The following is an 18,182-nucleotide window of genomic DNA, read 5'->3' on the forward strand; positions in this document are numbered from 1 at the left end:
GATGAATTCATCAACCCTGGACTTTAGCTTGTATGTGTCTGAGCAAAATTTCTGCTCATCTTCAGTTTTTTGCACATTCAAAACTAAAAACAGTTCAGCTATGGCTCTGACAAGATTTTGCAAATGTTTCTCCCAAAGACAGAAAAGAATCACAAAAAAGAATTAAAAAAGAAATAAAAGACATTTTAAATGGACTAATCTAGTGATGTGCATCACCCGGTCACGTCTTTTTACTTTATTAAGCCTTATGAATGAGCCAGTGTAGCAATGCATCAGTGAGATGCTCACGCTCTAATAAGTAGACTGATAGCAGTAGGTGCATGTTATCAGTTCACAGTGTTATTGTTATAACACTCAAGAAAATATAAAAAAAGTGACAACACTGATATCATATGAAATCAGTTGAAGTGCTGAAACTTTGTGCAGGTCTGCAGCACCATCATCCGACTGCAGCACCCCACTGAGCCGGCGCTCTTGTGCGTATTTCATCCATATGAGTGACTGCTCATTAAAGTGCATTTTTTATAGGAAGAGCTCGGTGTTCAGTCATGCAAGCTAAATGAACCTTGTCCGCAAGGTTTATTAAAGCAACTTACAGCCTGTCCTCTCCATCACTTTCTCTCCCAGCGCCCGCCTGCCGTACATTTCAATTTCAAACAAACTTCAAATGAAACTCTCTCTTCCCTAATCTCCCTGGCAGCACCATATTTAACTGAATTCTTTTCTTACAGGACAGCAAAAACCATGCGTTGAGCTCCTTGCTATAAGCGTGCATGCACCTGTCCCACCAGCTGTCCTGCTGTCAGATATAGAGTTTGCACCAGAGAAATACTTTGCAGCAGAGCGGCTAACAAAGGCAGGTGAACTGGACCAGTTGTGACCACAGGTGACCACACAGCCAAAGATGTAAAAAGGTACAGTGGTTAGCACTGTGACCTCACTGAAAGAAGGTCCTGGGTTTGAATCACCAGCTGGCAGAGTCTGTGTGTTCCTGCTGCGCTTCCTGTTTGTTCAGTATTGGGTTGTTGGGTGATTGGTTAGTCTAGACTGGCTGTAGGGTGTGACTGTGAATGGTTGTCTGCACTCTGACCTGTCTGGGGTGCACCTCACCTCTTACCCTATATGGAAGCTATGATTGGCTCCACCCGCCTATGACCTTAAATTGGCTAATCAAGAAGGAAAAGAGCTGGAAGGGAAAAAACATGCTGAAATAGATGCTGAAAGGCCGAGTGCCAGTGAAGTTAATGTTAGCACTGATGATTCTCAGGATCCTCAGATAACACTAGCATGATTAAGGTTAAGCAACAGTCTAAAGATGAGTTTCAGTCTAACTGGTTCAGACTGTTTGTGACATCAGATGGTGAAATGAGCTGAGTCTCTGACAGAGGACAGAGGAAGAACAGAGGAGACCGAAGCCTAATAAGTTACAATTTAATTACAGTTAAAAGGAAAACAATCTGAGGTAAGTGCGATGTAAGACTGCTTATTAAACTCACAAATACAATTCCCCACAAAGTACAGAAACTGCCTAAATGGGAGTTATTATTGGCTGGAGTAACAACAAGTGATTTGGTTCTATTTGCCTGATTCAGTTAAACAGAACCAAGTCATGCTAACTTATTATCTGAATATGAGCAGTGTGTAAGAAACCAAATCTATGTTTAGACTGAATGTCAGATGTTAAATGAGCAGAAATGAACTTTCACAGGTTGACTTGTCTAATGCTCTTTTGTATGTGACTAATTCAAATACTCACCAATGACAGGAGCTGCTCCTCGGCTTAAAGTGGAGCTTGGCTCCAGGCACCAGCAACAAATTAAAAAAGAGGGGGAGGGAGGTGGAGTATTGGTTTGGGCTTAGAGATTGGTGGGCTGTGGGTTGGACTGTTTCTTGTGTGTTATTGGGAAATGTCATCGTCATGGGCGGGATTTAAGTCCACTACAGTCGTCCCTCGAAGAGAAGCTCCTCCCATCCCATCTGTCGACGATGACGGTTGGGAGTTTCTATTAATGCCTCCACCTGGAAAAAAGATGGAGTCAAATTATTGAATGACTAAATGCGGCGTCACCTCGCTTTTCTCAGCATCTTACCTTGCCCTGCAGAGGAGGACGATGGAGGCAGAGCAAGGATGTTGGCTCCACCTCCTCCTCCGTTGGTCTGGGAACAGACGTTGGCGTGGCGTGCGACGGCTTTCTGCTTGTAGTGGTTACTGTGCAGCTTGTACTTCATCAGGAGAATGAAGATGAAGACGAGGACAGAGGCCACGATGATCCCCCCAATGATGATGATCATGGTACCACCCAGGAACTAGAGGAAGAGTACAACAATCATGAGCACTCTTAAAATATCTAAGTGCAAGAGGGTGATCCATGATTTCTGAGTAGTTTTACTGAGATGAACCACATTAAAGGTGAAATCACAAAAGAAGCAAAAAGAAATAAAGAACAAAAAGCTGAGGTGTCAAAAAGCAGGAGAAGCAACAAGCTAAGCAACTTCCTCCAGTTAAAATGACACATTTATCGGTTCTTTTCTGATGTACTGCAATCAAAGCAAAACTCTGTTAACATTAACATGAAGAAAAATAAGGTGAAGGACGATATGAAAAAACAAAAAATTTATTAGAAAAAGAAAACAGCAAAATAAAAAAATAACTCAATTAAATGTAATAAATTAAACAAAAATCAAATACAGTTCAGTAATTAAAGAGATCTGTATGTCTTTTATTGTATTTTTCTGTCCTCTGCAATGATCTCATCATCTATTCATTTATTCGGTATTAAGATTTATTACCTAACATTCAAACCAAACCAAGGACATAACAAAAACATTTTTCAAAGGCGTATGTTGGATTTTTCTGAGAACTATCAATAGTCCCCGTCCTTTTAAAGCCAACTAAAAAGGACAGAATGGGAAGAAACTGAACTGATTACTCTTGTTTTCTTTTTAAAGAAATATGTTTATTAAGATTTTCTGATATATAACGGGGAAAAAAGAACAGACAAAGCAACAACAAGGGCAAGAACACACAAACAAGGCAAAAGATTACACTGCAACAACAAAAATATTACTTCAACACCAACAATAAACACAAGTAGAACGCTTGGGTGGCAGACTAAGTTTTTTGCGACCAATCAGAGAGAACTTTATGCTTTGATAAATGATCTAAAACAGGTTGCCACACATCAAAGAACTCACTAAGTTGGTCCTCTAATGTATCTCTAATCCTCTCTGCGACAAAGCAGTCAGTTCTGCTAACCACATTTTGATCTGAGGCACAGTGTCAGATTTCCAGAGGGTCATAATCATTTTCTTAGCAACGACCATTACGAATAAAACTGTAGTTTGTGCAGCAAGACTGAGGCGCAGGAGGGAAGAGGAAGATCCAAACAATGCAGTTATTGGGTCCGGCTCTAATATGCAATTGTACATTTAAACATTTAAAGATATCCATTCACACACTGCGAGCCAGTAATTGTAGAGTTTGGGACATGTCCAAAATAAATGAGTAAGAGAGCCTTCTCCAAGTTTACAACGATCACATGTAGGACTAACAGAAGGAAAAATCCTCGACTCTTATTTTCACTAATTCTAGAGGGTGACGAAAAAATGACATCTTCCTCGGAAACATCGGTGGCCATTTTTATTTTTATTTTTTTTAATTAAAAGTAAGCTTGCTGCTGATTTTGAACCATGTCACAGGTCTTTTGTTGTCTTTTTACATCGTCAAATTCCTAATTTATCAGCTGGAAACAGCGATCCTTTATGAAGAAAAAGATCTGATATCATCTACAACATGTTCCTTTAGTTGCCCATGATTGTGACACATCTACAAGCTACACTGTAACCCATCCTGACCCCTGTTGCTCCTTTCACATGGTCTGATGTATCCAGTTCCATGTTCTGTTGTTATTGGTGTCTTCATTTCTCTGTATTGGCAATCTGCTGCTTTCCAAAAACAGATCCATAAAACAAATACTAATGTTCTCCAATACAGAATTCCTTGAGATGACAAGTTTTGGATCACATGTTGCAGGCAAACTTGAAATGAGCTCCAGATAAAAACAACAAACTACAGTGGTCCTCACTGAATTTCTCAATCATTTACAACATGCATGTTCGTCATTTATCACTGACTAGTGAGACAGTGCTCTGAAGCAGACAGCTCATCAACTATATATGATTCAGCAGAAGTCTGATCAGTTATCAACTGGAGTAACAGCGGATCAGACACCTGCTACACCTCAGCACACTAACCTGGTCTCGTATAGAGTGGCAGCGTCCGTATTCTGACTCCGTTGTGAAGGACACACAGCCCACCAGCTTAGTGCCTGTCAGCGTGGTGATGCCATCATCGTACACAGCCAAAACGCACAGCTCGTAATCCCGCGATGATGCCAGATCACTCAGCTGGAAGTACTTGTGGTTAGCTGGGATCATCCTGAAAGACAGAAAGACAATTTGATTGGTTTTGCCCTGCCTTTGGTGTAAAGAGAGAAAAGATCACAATATTTCTTGTAGCAATTTTAGACTTTTCCTTTGAAATGTTTACCCGTTGTGAGTTACCTTCAAAAGTCAAGGGCCTGGTGTCAGTTAATAGCTCGAAAGATGAAGCAAGAAACTCAGGATTATCACGCTAATTTGAATATACACAGAAAAGACAGCACAGTAAACACCGCTGAGGTCAGTTTAAACACCAAAGGCATCAAAACATTCCTTTCACTTTTCACTACGACGGATAACCAGGCTGAAACTATGAACTGAGCTCTGATGCAAATCCGTTCATTACCACAAAATATTCAAGGTTTTTCTTCCACATGCAGAAGTTTCCCAATAAAACTTATTGTATATTACAAAAATATGTTCACTGTAAATGAGTGGAAAACGACTCAACCTTCCTCACACTGGCAGCCTCACCACCCTCATGTTACATTTGCGCTCCAGTGGAAGTTGAGCCTGAACTTTGGTAAGCATAAAGTCATGAACTTTTATTATCTTTAGTGCAGCTCTCCTGAAAGAAAAGCCTGCACAGTCCAGAGCGTTTTAAAAACCCTCAGGGTAAAAACCAAAAAGAAAAGAGATTGGAACATTTTCCTGTCAAAACTTTGTTAATATCTTTTTTTCCAATGTAATCGATGCCAAACTGATTATTTATTATAATAAACTTAATTAATGTAGGACCTTCAAAAACAGAGTGTACAAAGTAGTTTAACAGAAAAGCAAAGAGAGGAATGCACACAAAGTAAAATAACAGCCACAAAGCCACGAGAGGTGAGAAGCAGAACTTTAAAATGAACTCTAAAAACATCCACGGAGCCAATGATCAGAGTTGATGTGACGCGAAATCAAATAAGGAGCTGAGCTGCTGCCTTATGAACTAATTTGAGGTAAAAATGAACCTCAGTAGTCATGCCTTGAGAAAATGAATGCATGAATGACCTTTTCCAGGTTTGATTCTATGAGTTTAATTCTAGAGATGAATCTTATTTAGATGATACAAGGCTGGATAACCTTTTTGAAATGCATTTTAAAGCCGGCGATTGGTTCAGCATCTCCAATGAATGCTGTATTTGGCTGTAATGGTGGAGAGAGCTGAGAGTTAAGGTAGAGCTGGTTCTTTATTGCAGTTCTACTCTGAAGAATCCAGAAATCCAGATGATCTGGGCCACACGAGAAACTTTTGCTTCCTCAGAAAGGCGTCTACACTCGGCATCAGCGAGTAGACATCATTCAGAGGTGTGAGTCTTTCACATCAAAAAATACAGCTGAGGTGGTTCAGATATCTGGACATTTTGCCTCCTGGATACTTTATTGGTGAGTTGTTTCAGGCATGTTAAACCTGAAAGAAATTTTGGGGCAGACTCGGGACAGACTGGATGTCTTTTGGTTTAGACGTATCTCAGTATCTGAGTGTGACGAGCTGAGTGGGAAGTCTGGGCATCTCTGCTTAGACTGAAGTCCTTGTGACTCAGAGCCAGAGTCAGAAGATAGATGGACAGATTGATGTTTCAAAGGAAAGAGCTAGACCACAGATAATCATTTATCTATGATAAAAAAACAAAAAACATCTCATCTGTAGACACAAACCTATAAATTAAGCACTAAACTGCTACTGTGGATTACTAAAGGCCGTCAGGCAGTAGCAGTCCATTCTTAGTACAACAACACCCTGAACTAACAATATATGAGCACACTGTTTATTAATTTTGTGACATTTTAAGTGCTGATGCTACTCTGCTATATGTGGTGGACTGTTGTAATTTATTATTATCTTGTTGTTCCAAAAAAAAGAAAGCGATCACATTCCCCCTATATCAGCTTCTCTTTGGTGGCTCTTTGTTAAATCCAGAATTTAATTTAAAATCCTTCTCCTTGCACACAAAGTCTTGAATAATAAGGCCCCATTATATCTTAAAGACCTCATAGTACCATATTATCCCAATTGAGCACTTCACTCTGAGATTGCAGGCTTACTTGTGTTTCTGGAGTTTCTGAAAGTAGGATGTGAGGCAGAGATTTCAGCTATCTGAGCCCCCTCCCTCTCCAGCTCTGAGTTTGGATTCAGGACACACACACGCCCTCTTTAGTTTTCAAAGGAGATTTAACATGACCATTTCCTGATAAAGCTTATAGTTAGCACTGGATCAGGTGACCCTAAAGTAGGTCAGCAATGCTGCTGTAGGCTCAGGCTGCTGGAGGATCCTATGATGCACTGAGCGTTTCATCTCCTCTCACCTCTTTTCACTCATATATCACTGATGTATGTCATTAAATTTCGTCTTCTCTCTCCCATAGTCTGTCCTTCCTCCCCATGCTCTCCTTTGCTCTGTTCCTCATGAACACACTGGTTGTTCCATATACTCTTAACGATACCCCCTGGTCAGGTGTGTCAGCTCTATATGTTTCCTGCTTTTGGAAAGCTCAACACTGAAATAAGCACAGCGATGACATTGCAGATCTTTGCTGTCTAATCAACACTTGTTGGTTCTCAGAAACACATCATTGATACGGATCGCAGCTTTTCTGGGTGTAATGATTTCTGTTCCCGATTTGCTGAAGAGAATGAGAAGTAGAAGTCTAACACAATGTTCATGGTTTCCAATAATACGAAAAGCAAAAACTGAGGTAGAAAATTGAAGTAGAGTGAATATACACACAGAAGAAAGACAGACAGCGCACAAGAGGAGAGGGATGTTGCTTTTTCAATTGTCAACCTGAAAATCAAAGGGTATAAAGGAGAACGAGATTAAAGACAAAGGAGAGGTGAGGAAGACGGTAGGGAAGAGAGGAAAGAAGACGATAGGAAACGAACAGAGAGGAAGACACTGAACAGAAGTCATGAGAGAGGAGACAACAGAGAGAAGGAGAAAGGGCTGAGGGAGTGAAATTAAAGAAATGTCACAATGGAGGATGCAGAGACCCAACACAAAGAAAAAAATATAGAAAAAAAATATTTTCATGTAGAAATATGAACAGAAGAAGGTCTAGAAATGATAATAAACAACTTTACAGTCTTCAGTCAAATTTAAGGGTTAATTGTTCATTTATAACTTACTTAAAATTAGACAAGAAACAGCTGAAAAGCACACAGGAGTATCAAAAGACTATCAAAAGAAGATCAATAATTTCCAGGATTAGTGATGTCTCTCCAACAAAATCTTTTCTAAAGAAAAGACACTTTTTTAGTAATACTGGACGACTGTTTTGTGAGTGAAGCAGCTGCTGAACTACAAACAGCAGAGCTAGCTATGGAAATACTAATCCCAGCTGAAATGACTCAAACACTAAAGTTTTTTGGACACAGGTTTGGTTCAAATATTCAGAGATTAGACTTTTACAAGGAGGTAACTCTGAAAATGGCAGCCAATGCAAAACTGCCTAAAACAACATTCTTTTTAATGACCAGCAGGGGGCGATAGCATTGGTTAAAAAAGTGAAAGTGAAACAATACAGAAAAATAACCAGGAAAACGAGGGTGTCATTGCAGTCAAATAAGGAGATGCAGCAGTGTATGTTTTATATCTTAACATTACTAGCCTATGATTGTGGACCATGAATCATAGGCTTTTTTCTCAAGGTACAAAAAATAGGGCGGAGACTATTTAAATCAAGTGTGCAAACTCGTTTCACTCGTCTAATTGTACTAATGTTTGCAACACACAGTTTACTGCTCATTGAGTTTAAATTTAACAATAAAAACAGTGCATTGATTTGGTGGCAACTCCTGACACTGACTTTGGATCCTGCCCTGAAAACGATCAGAACCTGATGGACATCAGGTTCAGGAATTCTTAATTGTGCTGTTTGCTTCTATTCCAATCAGCGCTTTAAGGTTAACAAACCTGCTTTTTTTTTTCTTAATAAAGTTTTTTTCTTTGTTTTTTAACAGTCACTCAACGTTTCATTTCAGCACCATGGACAGCGCACAGAGTTTTCACAGTGACCTCAGCTAACGCAAATGTTTTTAGTGGTGAACTTACACAGATTCAACTGCATGCACCTTGACCACACACACACACACACACACACACACACACACACACACACACACACACACACACACACACACACACACACACACACACACACACGCGTGACTCCATGAAATCTGTGGTGGTACTGTTATCACCAGTAGCTGCAGAGTATAGAAGTAAACTTTTGTCAGTCAATAATTTCCGCTTTGTTTTATCCCTCAAAGGAATTAAATTCCTCTTAATACAGGAATGCTAAAGAATACAATCTTAAAATACTGTTGCAGGGTTTAGAGTCGTGCATCGGAGCCTGTCAATTACTGAAGCCTGTTTCCATTATAATAACTCTGTCTGCCAGACTGCCACCTTGGACCTACATTTAACATACACGCATACGACTGTGACTTAGAGAAAACTAAAAGATGATATTCATCTTTTAGTCTATGACCCTCCTATAAATTGCGGGGCTCTTGGCAAATCAGACATGTTATATTAAAATGAACTGTTTGCACCTGTGTTTAGAAAACAGCACAACTTTTGTAAATCTAAACACACCTATCTGTGCTATTTGGAGATTGTGCTCACACACTAGTTTGTAGTGTTACATGGCTGTTTTTTCCATAGCATCCAAACCAGTGAGAAAAACCAGTCTGTTGTGATTCCCAGGGTCAAATAATGCTATGCCTCTCACCGACACGCTCAGTGTGTCCTTTTGCATTAGCGCTGTGACACACCAGAGGCTATGGTCTGTCATTCCCATCTTGTCACATATGAACACTTAGGACCTCTTGGCAACACTTTCAATGCACAGGAAAAGCTGTTGTGTGAGTACTTTAAGACAAATCACAGTCAGTTCCTGACTGTAACCAAATAGTTTGGGCTTCTAAATCTAACCAAACAACAAGTTAAAAGGAAACAAAAAAGTGAAACAAAGCATTTCCCTTTTTTGAATTATGAATTTATTTGCTCGTCACAGGAGAACCATTATCTTTCAGCGCACACTGCATCCGTGGGAGACCTTGTGAGTATCTCTGCAACACCAGCAGCATCTGTCAGAATTGCAGAATCAGACGCGCTGAGATGAGAACAACTTTTAAAAACACTTTTAACAGCAGTGACAGCTGCAGCTTCGATGTCCACAGCGTAACATGAAGAGAAAAAATACTTTCCAAAAACCAACTACGGACAAGAAATTGCAGCAGTGTTTTCATAGAGTGATACAAAAGTCTGTAAAGAAGAAGCAGTAAAGAATTTCAAAATGTTTGCCACCCTAAGGTGATGGCCTGTTCTGATATCAATATGAGTACATTTAGTGATGAAGGAAAAAAATAAAGTATTCCTGCTGCAGAGAGACTGTGAGATATTATTGGTGGAACGGAGACTGAATAGAGAAACATACGAGCTGTAAATAGGCCACCCTCTGAAACACTCAGATTACTGCAAACAGTAGACAAAAAGATTTGCACACACACACACACACACACACACACACACACACACACACACACACACACACACACACACACACACACACACACACACACACACACAAGAATGCAGACAGACTTAAGGACAAGGATACAGAAAGAGGTGTGTTATAATTATAGATGGTGAAATGAACCAAAAACACTCGGTGCAGTGTCACAGCTTTTAAGGCTTTCATTATTCTTTGTTCCATAAAACCTGACCCTCTCTTGATAAGCATCAGTAAATAATCCAGCAGCATTCACCCATTTTCATCAAACAACCTCAGATAAAACCACTTTGTAGAATTAATGGTGACAATTCCCAGTTGCAGAGAAGACTGTGGCCCCTGTCCTTTCTTTGCATCACCTCATCAATTAGGGACAGGTTTGAGGCCCTATTTACCGCAGAGGGGACGTCATCATTGGTGCTTTGGCTAATCCACTATGGCCTGAAGTTATCACTGGAATATTGTGTTACCTAAAGGATGCATTTATCAAATCTGTTTATTTAGACATTATTCTTATGTGTGATTAGAAATAAGATAAATGATTAATCCCTGACTCAATGCTATCAACTACAGCTGATTAATCCCTGTAAGATTAGTATTTTAAGATTAGTATGTCTATGACTGCACATAATGATGATTATATGCAGTAACCAACTGTACAAAAACAACAAATGTTATTAAATTCCACCACTTTGTCCAAAATCAACCAGCTTCCTGTCCTCTATAGGGATCATGAGCTGTAGAATTCCTCACTATAAAAACAATATCCAGCTTTATCGTTTTAGAGAGCAGAGCTAAAGTGAAAGTAAAACTTTCAAAGGGTTCATGCAGCTTTGACGTTTTGGACTTGCACAGCCAGCTGTAGCAGTAATAATTATGATTATGGCCAAGAAAACAGAATGAAAGAGCCAAAGCTTGTGTTTTCATTTGTGCCAGTAGCTGTGCTCAGTCCTCTGTCGCCCCCGCAAGTGCGTGTGCTCGCCTGTAAATGCCTTTGCCTGTGTGTTCCTGCGGGTCTGCCTGTGTGGCGTATATATTATTCAGGTGTCAGGTGGCGCAGGGCAGTTCCTATTTATCAACACTGGAGCAGAGGTGACGAGACAAGGAGTGGAATTATAAAGTCTGTCCCGACCCTGTGGGCATTGTGAGTATACTTTTGTGTCCGAATGTGCCTGCGTGTGTGTTTCAGAGAAAAGATACAAAGGAAATGATACAGTATGTGGCCATTTGTGTGTGTGTTCAAGAGAGGCAGCTGGTCTATTATAGACGTCTGGTCTATAAGTGCTGCGGCGTTCTGGGTCAGACTCGTGGTTAAATGAGCGCCTGAGGTGCTCTCTCAGAAAGAATAAATGTGCAGCTACTATTAGCGCCTGTGGCCGGGTTTTTGTGAGGTGAAGTCAAGGTTTGACCCGGAGCTTCAATAGAGCCAGAATGAAATTTAGACAGCAATGGTGTCAAGGTTGGCAGTTCCATTCTCAGTGTGGCTCAGAGGAATGAGGAGGCCAAGCCTGCAGCTGAAAAAAATTGAACAAATGAGAAAGAAATGAAGCTTTCTTAATAACCTCCATCCATGAGATAATGCACATGTCATTCTGGGAAAACTTTCTTTTTCGTAATTTGTATTTCATGTTAATGAATGAATAATTCATAGTTTATTTTTCTGAACCTCTCTACTATAAGCAGGTTCCAATAACCCTTCAGTCTCCACACATCAGCTAATTTAAAAAACCCAAAAAACAACCAAACAAAAACTTTCTGTTTTATAAAATGTGTTAAGCAATATTTCATGAATTCCCACAGGACAGATAAGACCAATGACCAGCAGAATTTTTGCAGCACTGGAAACCTTCTCTTGATGAGCATTGATGAACATTATCGAACATTTTGCAACTCAAGAACTTCCTTATAGACAGTGAGCAGAGCATCTCTGTGGACGCTCCCCCCTGTGCTACGGCTGCGATGTTCAATAACCAGCCACTGACAGCATTCATAGTATCACTGTTTGCCAGCAAGAAGATAAAAGAAAACACAACCCAAAGACCTCAACTGCAAACTATTCAGTGAGGCTGATGTCGATGGTTTGCTCCCATAAGCACACCAGCAATGGATGTTAAATTATTAATGGAGTACCGTCGATTGTACTGAGTCTGCACAATAAAAAATGTGTACTCTGCATGCCTTTAACTTTTTCCTCATCTTTCCTGTATTTCTGGTTTTGTTCTGTCCCTTGTTTGCATTCTTCAGGAGACTGTGTGATGGTTGTAGTTTTCCCACTCGTGTTTGCAACTCTTTACCTTACAACAAGCAGCTTGACTGTCGTTAACTGTTGGTGTGAACTGGCTCGGTATGAATAAAAAGCTTCTAATTTAAAAGACTGTATTAACTTCCCTTTTGTCATATACAAAGAATTTTTCTCTCTTTGAGTTTCAGGCTCACTGCAGCCAATAAAACAGCAGGTTTTACATTTCTTTACCTTCTCTGTGCTATTCATTTTTGAAACACTCCCTCCCTTACTCAGATTCTTTGCTGTATAATGTCTCTGGGTCTCGAGGAGCTTTGTATAGCTTGAGAAAATATCCATGATGATGTCGTGGTGATGTCATGTCAGGGTTTAATGACCAAACATAAACGTATTGAAGTGGGTGAGGACATTTGAAAGATGAGAACATGATCTTCATCAGGCACAGAGATAGATGTAGTCAAGTTGCATTAGAGGAAATGGAGCCTTTTTGGAGTCTGACTCATACACAGTAAATTTGAAATATTTCTACTTGCTTCTAAAGCTCTCATTATTTTTTAATCTCCTTTTATAAGACTCTTAAACATCCTCTGGTGTTATGAGTAAAATACTGATTTAGTGTGCGGAGAGGTGTGCACCGCTGTAAATTAATGAAACATAAACGGCATCGTTTGTGCTCTCTGTGGATATTTAAAGATAAATATGTGCTGTGACTCACAGCAGGTCATATTATTTGTCAGATTATTTCATTGAAATGCTCACCACAGCTGTAATTTTAAGACTGAACAGTACTCAGCTGGGAGCATAATAAAATCACCGTCTTTACAGTTGTTATAAAGAGGGAAACTATCCAAAGAGGATGAAACTGTACTTTGTACTAAACTATAAATGAGTGTTGAGGGTTTCAGTTGACTCACTTTCTGAGACACCCTCAAGTGGACACAAAAGGAACTGCAGCTTTTCACAACAACCCCTTTCCTTCAATGAAGCAGCATCGTTGATGCTTTTGTAATAGTTTGTGTTTACTTCTGTGTTACTAGTGTGGACATCATGAGCTTGTTTTCTCATTTAAATTCTGTTCTTGTGATTCTTGGAAACAATCATGAGTTTGAGTGAGCTGAACAACACCATATTTTGAAAGCCCACAGTTCCAGTCCTGTGACAACATGCACACAGCGTGCTCGTGACTTGATCATTCAGACATAAAGCTGCAGAAAAGGCTTAATTTTAAGAAATATAAATTCAGTTTATAGCGGTTTCTTTTTTTGAACAATGAAAGCAAACAATAAAGAACTCGACTTGTTTAGGATACACACAGAAACTTTGTGTCCTTGTATAAATAAAACTTCCCACTGCATTTAAATGTCTGCGGAGGTATTAAGAACTCAAATAAAATGAATCGCTGCATTTGGAGCTTACAGCCACTCAAGGTTATTCTTTATACTCGAGCTTTACATTTTATTTTACCCTTCCCTCAGGCAGAGAACAAGTTAGGATCCCACAAAATGAAACCGAGAAAAGATCCCAGATAATAGCAGATTAAATATGTTCTCGTGGATACATGTATCATTTAGGGTTTTGAATAATGCAATGGTAATAATGATATGAATAATGTTGAATACACGATTTAGAGAAGTGCTGCCTCTGTTTCTGTTCGTGGTAGCTTTGTGAATAATGCAGTGGCCGCAAACCAAATGAAATGGAGCTCCTCTGGATTTTTTATGAGATGTGACACTAAATCCAGCCCATCTCGAGGGTTACATTTCATATCAACCGCTCCGTGTTCCCTTTCTATATGTATGAAATAGCTAAAAGCCTCTGCTCACTTTATGCTCCAATCTTAAATGGTGAGAATATGAACCTTTGTTTTTTTTTTACTTTTGCAGGAAGGTTTGTTTCCTGAATCGAGGTCAAGACTTTGCATCCATCCATCTATGCACAACAGGCATGATGAATGATTTATTTCCTAAGATGTTTAACAATATACACTCATATACACAATAGTTTAAAAATATACAGCAGTATATAATTCTGCACTTTATACTGGAAAAGGAATCTAAAAATATACCATATTCAAACGATTTTGGCAAACATGCCCAAAGTTAGTTTGGAAACATTTGGAAACAATTTCTTTTGTACATACTTATGCAATATCCTTGATTTAATTTACATCTGTAGAAGAACAACATAACAATATTATCCACTCCTTACAAAGGACAAGTGATTATGTTGTACATTTAATATCTTACTTTAAAATATCATGTCATGCAGTATAACCACAGATAAACTGGCTTTAACTAAAGACTGACAGATTAGACAAGGTTCATACTGCATGTGTTCTTTTGGAAGAAAGTGAAGTTTGCTAACAGATGTATAATGAGCATGTCCTTGCAAAAGGATGAAAGTATAAATGCTTTTTAAAGTATTTTAATTAAGGTCCTTTTCAAAGGCCTACTTTGAAAAACTAATTTTGAAAAATCTAATTTTCAAAGTAGGCCTGAGTTCATAGATACGATGCACCAAAACAGGCAGGCATCCGAAAATAAACGTGCGGTGGCCCAAAAGGAGAGGCTGCGGAAAATAGTATTACTCTGTTTTGCTGAAATTCCTCAGAGTCTGGAATCCAAACAAACATCCACACATCTCGTGAAATGTCCGGCACTTTATCGCCACATAAACCGCAGAAGCGTGAGGGGAACATGCCAAAAACGGCTTCCTGGGCACAGGTGTAAAAATACAAAAGCCTACAGGGTGTGCGAGCTGGCCAACAAGCCAAGTGTGTAATTGATAGCAGTGAGTCAGAGCTACACAATTAGCACTGCACCTGAGGGAACCACCTGTCAGCGATCTGAGCCGATGGAAGAAGACAAGGGCTCTGCAACGATCCCATAATCCATTAACACCGGGCTTTATGGGAATCAATCGATGATCAAATACTGTACAATTTCATGTGTCTGTTATACAAGTCCCAAAATCAAAGTTTACACCTGACATAAGTTAAATCTCTATTTTCAAATGATTTTAGTTTTTGAAAACTTGATTCCACTATAGCTATAAAATACATACAGCTAATTCCCTTCAAAGCTCAAACAAGGTCAAGATCTCGCTGTATGTCCTCACTTTCATTTCCTTTCATTCTCTGAATATCAATAAGGGACAAAAACGAGCACAGGAGACAAAAAAGACAGATGAGAGCCAACAAAGTGTAGGAGAAGAAATGAGGGAGACAAGAAGAATGAGCGTGAGGAGCTTCTTTGTAGAGATGAAGGGAAGGAAACCTTTTAGACCATGACTTATTCACAAGCCAGTACACAAAAATGTGTGTTTGACATCACACAGACGAATGGATGATGATCAGACCTAACAAGCTAAGTGTAAAAAAACTGACCGGTACACAAAAAAGTTTGTGATCTGATCTTGAAAAATGTATTCATGCTACTTTAAAAAAAGGCTGAATACAAGTTGCTTGATCTGGATGGATGCAAAACGAGTCAAGAGACTGACGGAGAACCACAGAGACGAGCGGCAGGAACGACAGTGGGCATCATTAGTGGAAAAAGGTCAAAGTGGGCTCAGGATGGGTTTGTGTAAGAACATGGAGACGGCTGCATTTGGTGAAGGCAGGTGAACGAGGTCAGGAGATAATGGGTAAAGATACAAGATGTGCGTTAAATATGTGTAGGGGACGACAGATGAAAGTACAGAAGAAAAGTATACCCAGCTCGAACAAGAAGCAGACTCAAAGGTTGAAGATCTGACAGACCGCAAAATAAATGTCCACAAAACAAACCAGGCAGCAAAGGAGCAGGCAAAGGCCAAGAAACAGTACAGAATACAAAACCCATGTAATTTATGAGCCTTACAAGCAGCAGGCAAAAGCAGTGGTCAGAAAACATAATGAAATGTTTGTCTGGGAAGCAGAAAGTGTGTGGAACATGGTCATGGCTTCACAGCATTATTTGTATAAGGGGCTGTAACTGGCTGAAAACGAGTGTCACAGAAATCTGGTGGGGAAACTGATATGGATGCAAGACAAGCTGAAGATATGACATATAGATGGAGGTCACTATTTACAGTCCAAGCTGGTCATCGGTCATCAGGCTGAAAGAGATGGGGATGTAAAACTGTATACAGCAGCAGCAGGTCTCTGTTAGCGGTAGTGCTCGAGGTATGGAAATTCATGCAAGCCAACAGCTTCATTTTATCAGATGTGCAATGATTAACTGCCAGATGCTTATCCAATTCAGGGTCACAGGGGGCGGAGCAGACAACCAGTCACACCTGTGGGCATTTTAGAACGACCAGTTAAGCCAGCACACAAACTGCATGTCTTTGGATTGTGGGAGGAAGCCGGAGTTCCTGGAGAGAACCCACACACACAGGGGAAGAACATGAGAACTCCACACAGAAAGGAACTGGCCAGATGGTGGACTGGAACCCGGGACCTTCTTGCTGCAAGGTGCCAGACTCCATGCTTGATAGATGCTGATAAAGACCCTGCTTTTAGTGTTTGCTAGTAACGTGGGAATTTTGCACAACTTCCTCTGAAGTCCAACACACCATCCACTGTGCCACAGAGCCATGTGTCATCAATAAACCAGATATATAATTTCATATGAAGTTGAATCAGTTGGTTTATATGGTTACATGTGTGCCAGTTATATACATAGCATATGTTTTCTTTATGTGCTTCAAGGGATTAAAGAACTGGAAAATGTTGATTCATATTACAGGAGCTAAACGTTTTAGATGTTTTAGAGTGTATTAAACAAAAAATGTAAAATTTGAAGTTCATTTTGAAGTGCAGATCAGGCTGACAGGAAGTCAGTGTTCATTTCGTGGTTATCTCTTAGCTCGAAACAAGCTCTGGCATGTTGGCGAGGCTAGATGAAAAGCAAACCACTAAAAATCTGTTTAATACAAACATCTTTCTCAAAGATTATTACTTTCTATTCATACTCTGTCATAAGATATTTCAGCTCCCTCCAGCCCATCTCAGATACATAAATGACTGAAATTATGCTTTCTAAATTTCTAGCATTGAGGATGATACATTTGTCGCTCTGCTGTCTGTGGCAGTGACACTGCAAGCTCAGCTCTGAGTGTGAGCATGAGAGAAAACCTTTCTGATGTGATCTCAGCCTAAAAGCCCCCGCTGTCATCTTCTATACCAGATGATTTCTAACTGGAGACCCGGTGGGACAAAGTGACATTTGGCTGATGGAGGGAGGACAGAGGGAGGAAAAAGAATAGATGTGGAAGGGCAGGAGGGAAGTATGCAGAGGTGATATGACGGAAAGAGGGAGGAGAGAGAGAGAAAGAAGATGACATTACAGTGACTTTGTAAAGGTCTGTGCACTGAAAATGGGAGAAGGCAGAAAAACGAGAAAAGGGAGTGAGTTGTAAAAGAGGAAAGCTAATGCCTCATCATCTCAGCAGAATATGATCAGCTGTCGTTTCCTCAAACCTTGCTCTCTTCCTTCCTCACTTCTATCTACATATCTCTGTATCAGCTGAGTCAAAGAAACATCTTCTCATTCACGGCACTGCAGCAATCTGTGCCTCTCCTATCGCCCCCTCCATCCAGCTTTCTAATTTTCTGTTCTACCTCTCTCTCTCTTCTTTAATCTCTCCTTTGAGAGCCAGGCAGGATGGTAATTAGAAAGCTAGCACACACACAAATTCAAATTCGCGCACCCACATATAGTTTTTCATGCAGACACACAAACACACACTGGTGGAATAGCCCAGAAAGCGAAAAAAAGGAGCGGAAGAGAATATTAAAGGAGGAAGAATCAATAGATTCATTTCCTGGTGCTGACTGAGGTTGATCTCTCCCTGGACCCATAATCCTTCGAGTGCACGAGTGTTTGAGTTTGTGTGTGCATGTGTGAGAAAGAGAGAGGGACAGTAAGTGAACGAGGTGAAGGAGAAAGCTGGTCAGGTTATTCCTGCCCCGGGGCAGAGCTGAAAAGGAGGGGGGAGTACTGTAAAAATACAA

The 18,182-nt window shown here is 40.0% G+C and overlaps 1 protein-coding gene across 1 annotated transcript in view; it reads right to left on the reverse strand.

The window, feature by feature from the left end:
- The window catches only part of LOC146654726 (leucine-rich repeat and fibronectin type III domain-containing protein 1-like protein), a 440,352-nt gene that overhangs the window by 14,726 nt on the left and 407,444 nt on the right, over positions 1-18,182 (reverse strand). The window contains exons 12-14 of the mRNA XM_085380451.1: positions 4,255-4,438; positions 2,091-2,307; positions 1,757-2,019 (exon numbers count right to left, since the gene is read on the reverse strand). Coding sequence (XP_085236577.1) covers positions 1,898-2,019; positions 2,091-2,307; positions 4,255-4,438 — 523 coding nt within the window. The 3' untranslated portion in view covers positions 1,757-1,897. The remainder of the gene's footprint in view (positions 1-1,756; positions 2,020-2,090; positions 2,308-4,254; positions 4,439-18,182) is intronic.

The sequence above is a fragment of the Rhamphochromis longiceps genome, linkage group LG14 (genome assembly GCF_057381845.1).
Source record: "Rhamphochromis longiceps isolate RC_006_pf linkage group LG14, R_longiceps_female_GT1.1, whole genome shotgun sequence".
In the NCBI taxonomy this organism is placed as follows: domain Eukaryota; kingdom Metazoa; phylum Chordata; class Actinopteri; order Cichliformes; family Cichlidae; genus Rhamphochromis; species Rhamphochromis longiceps.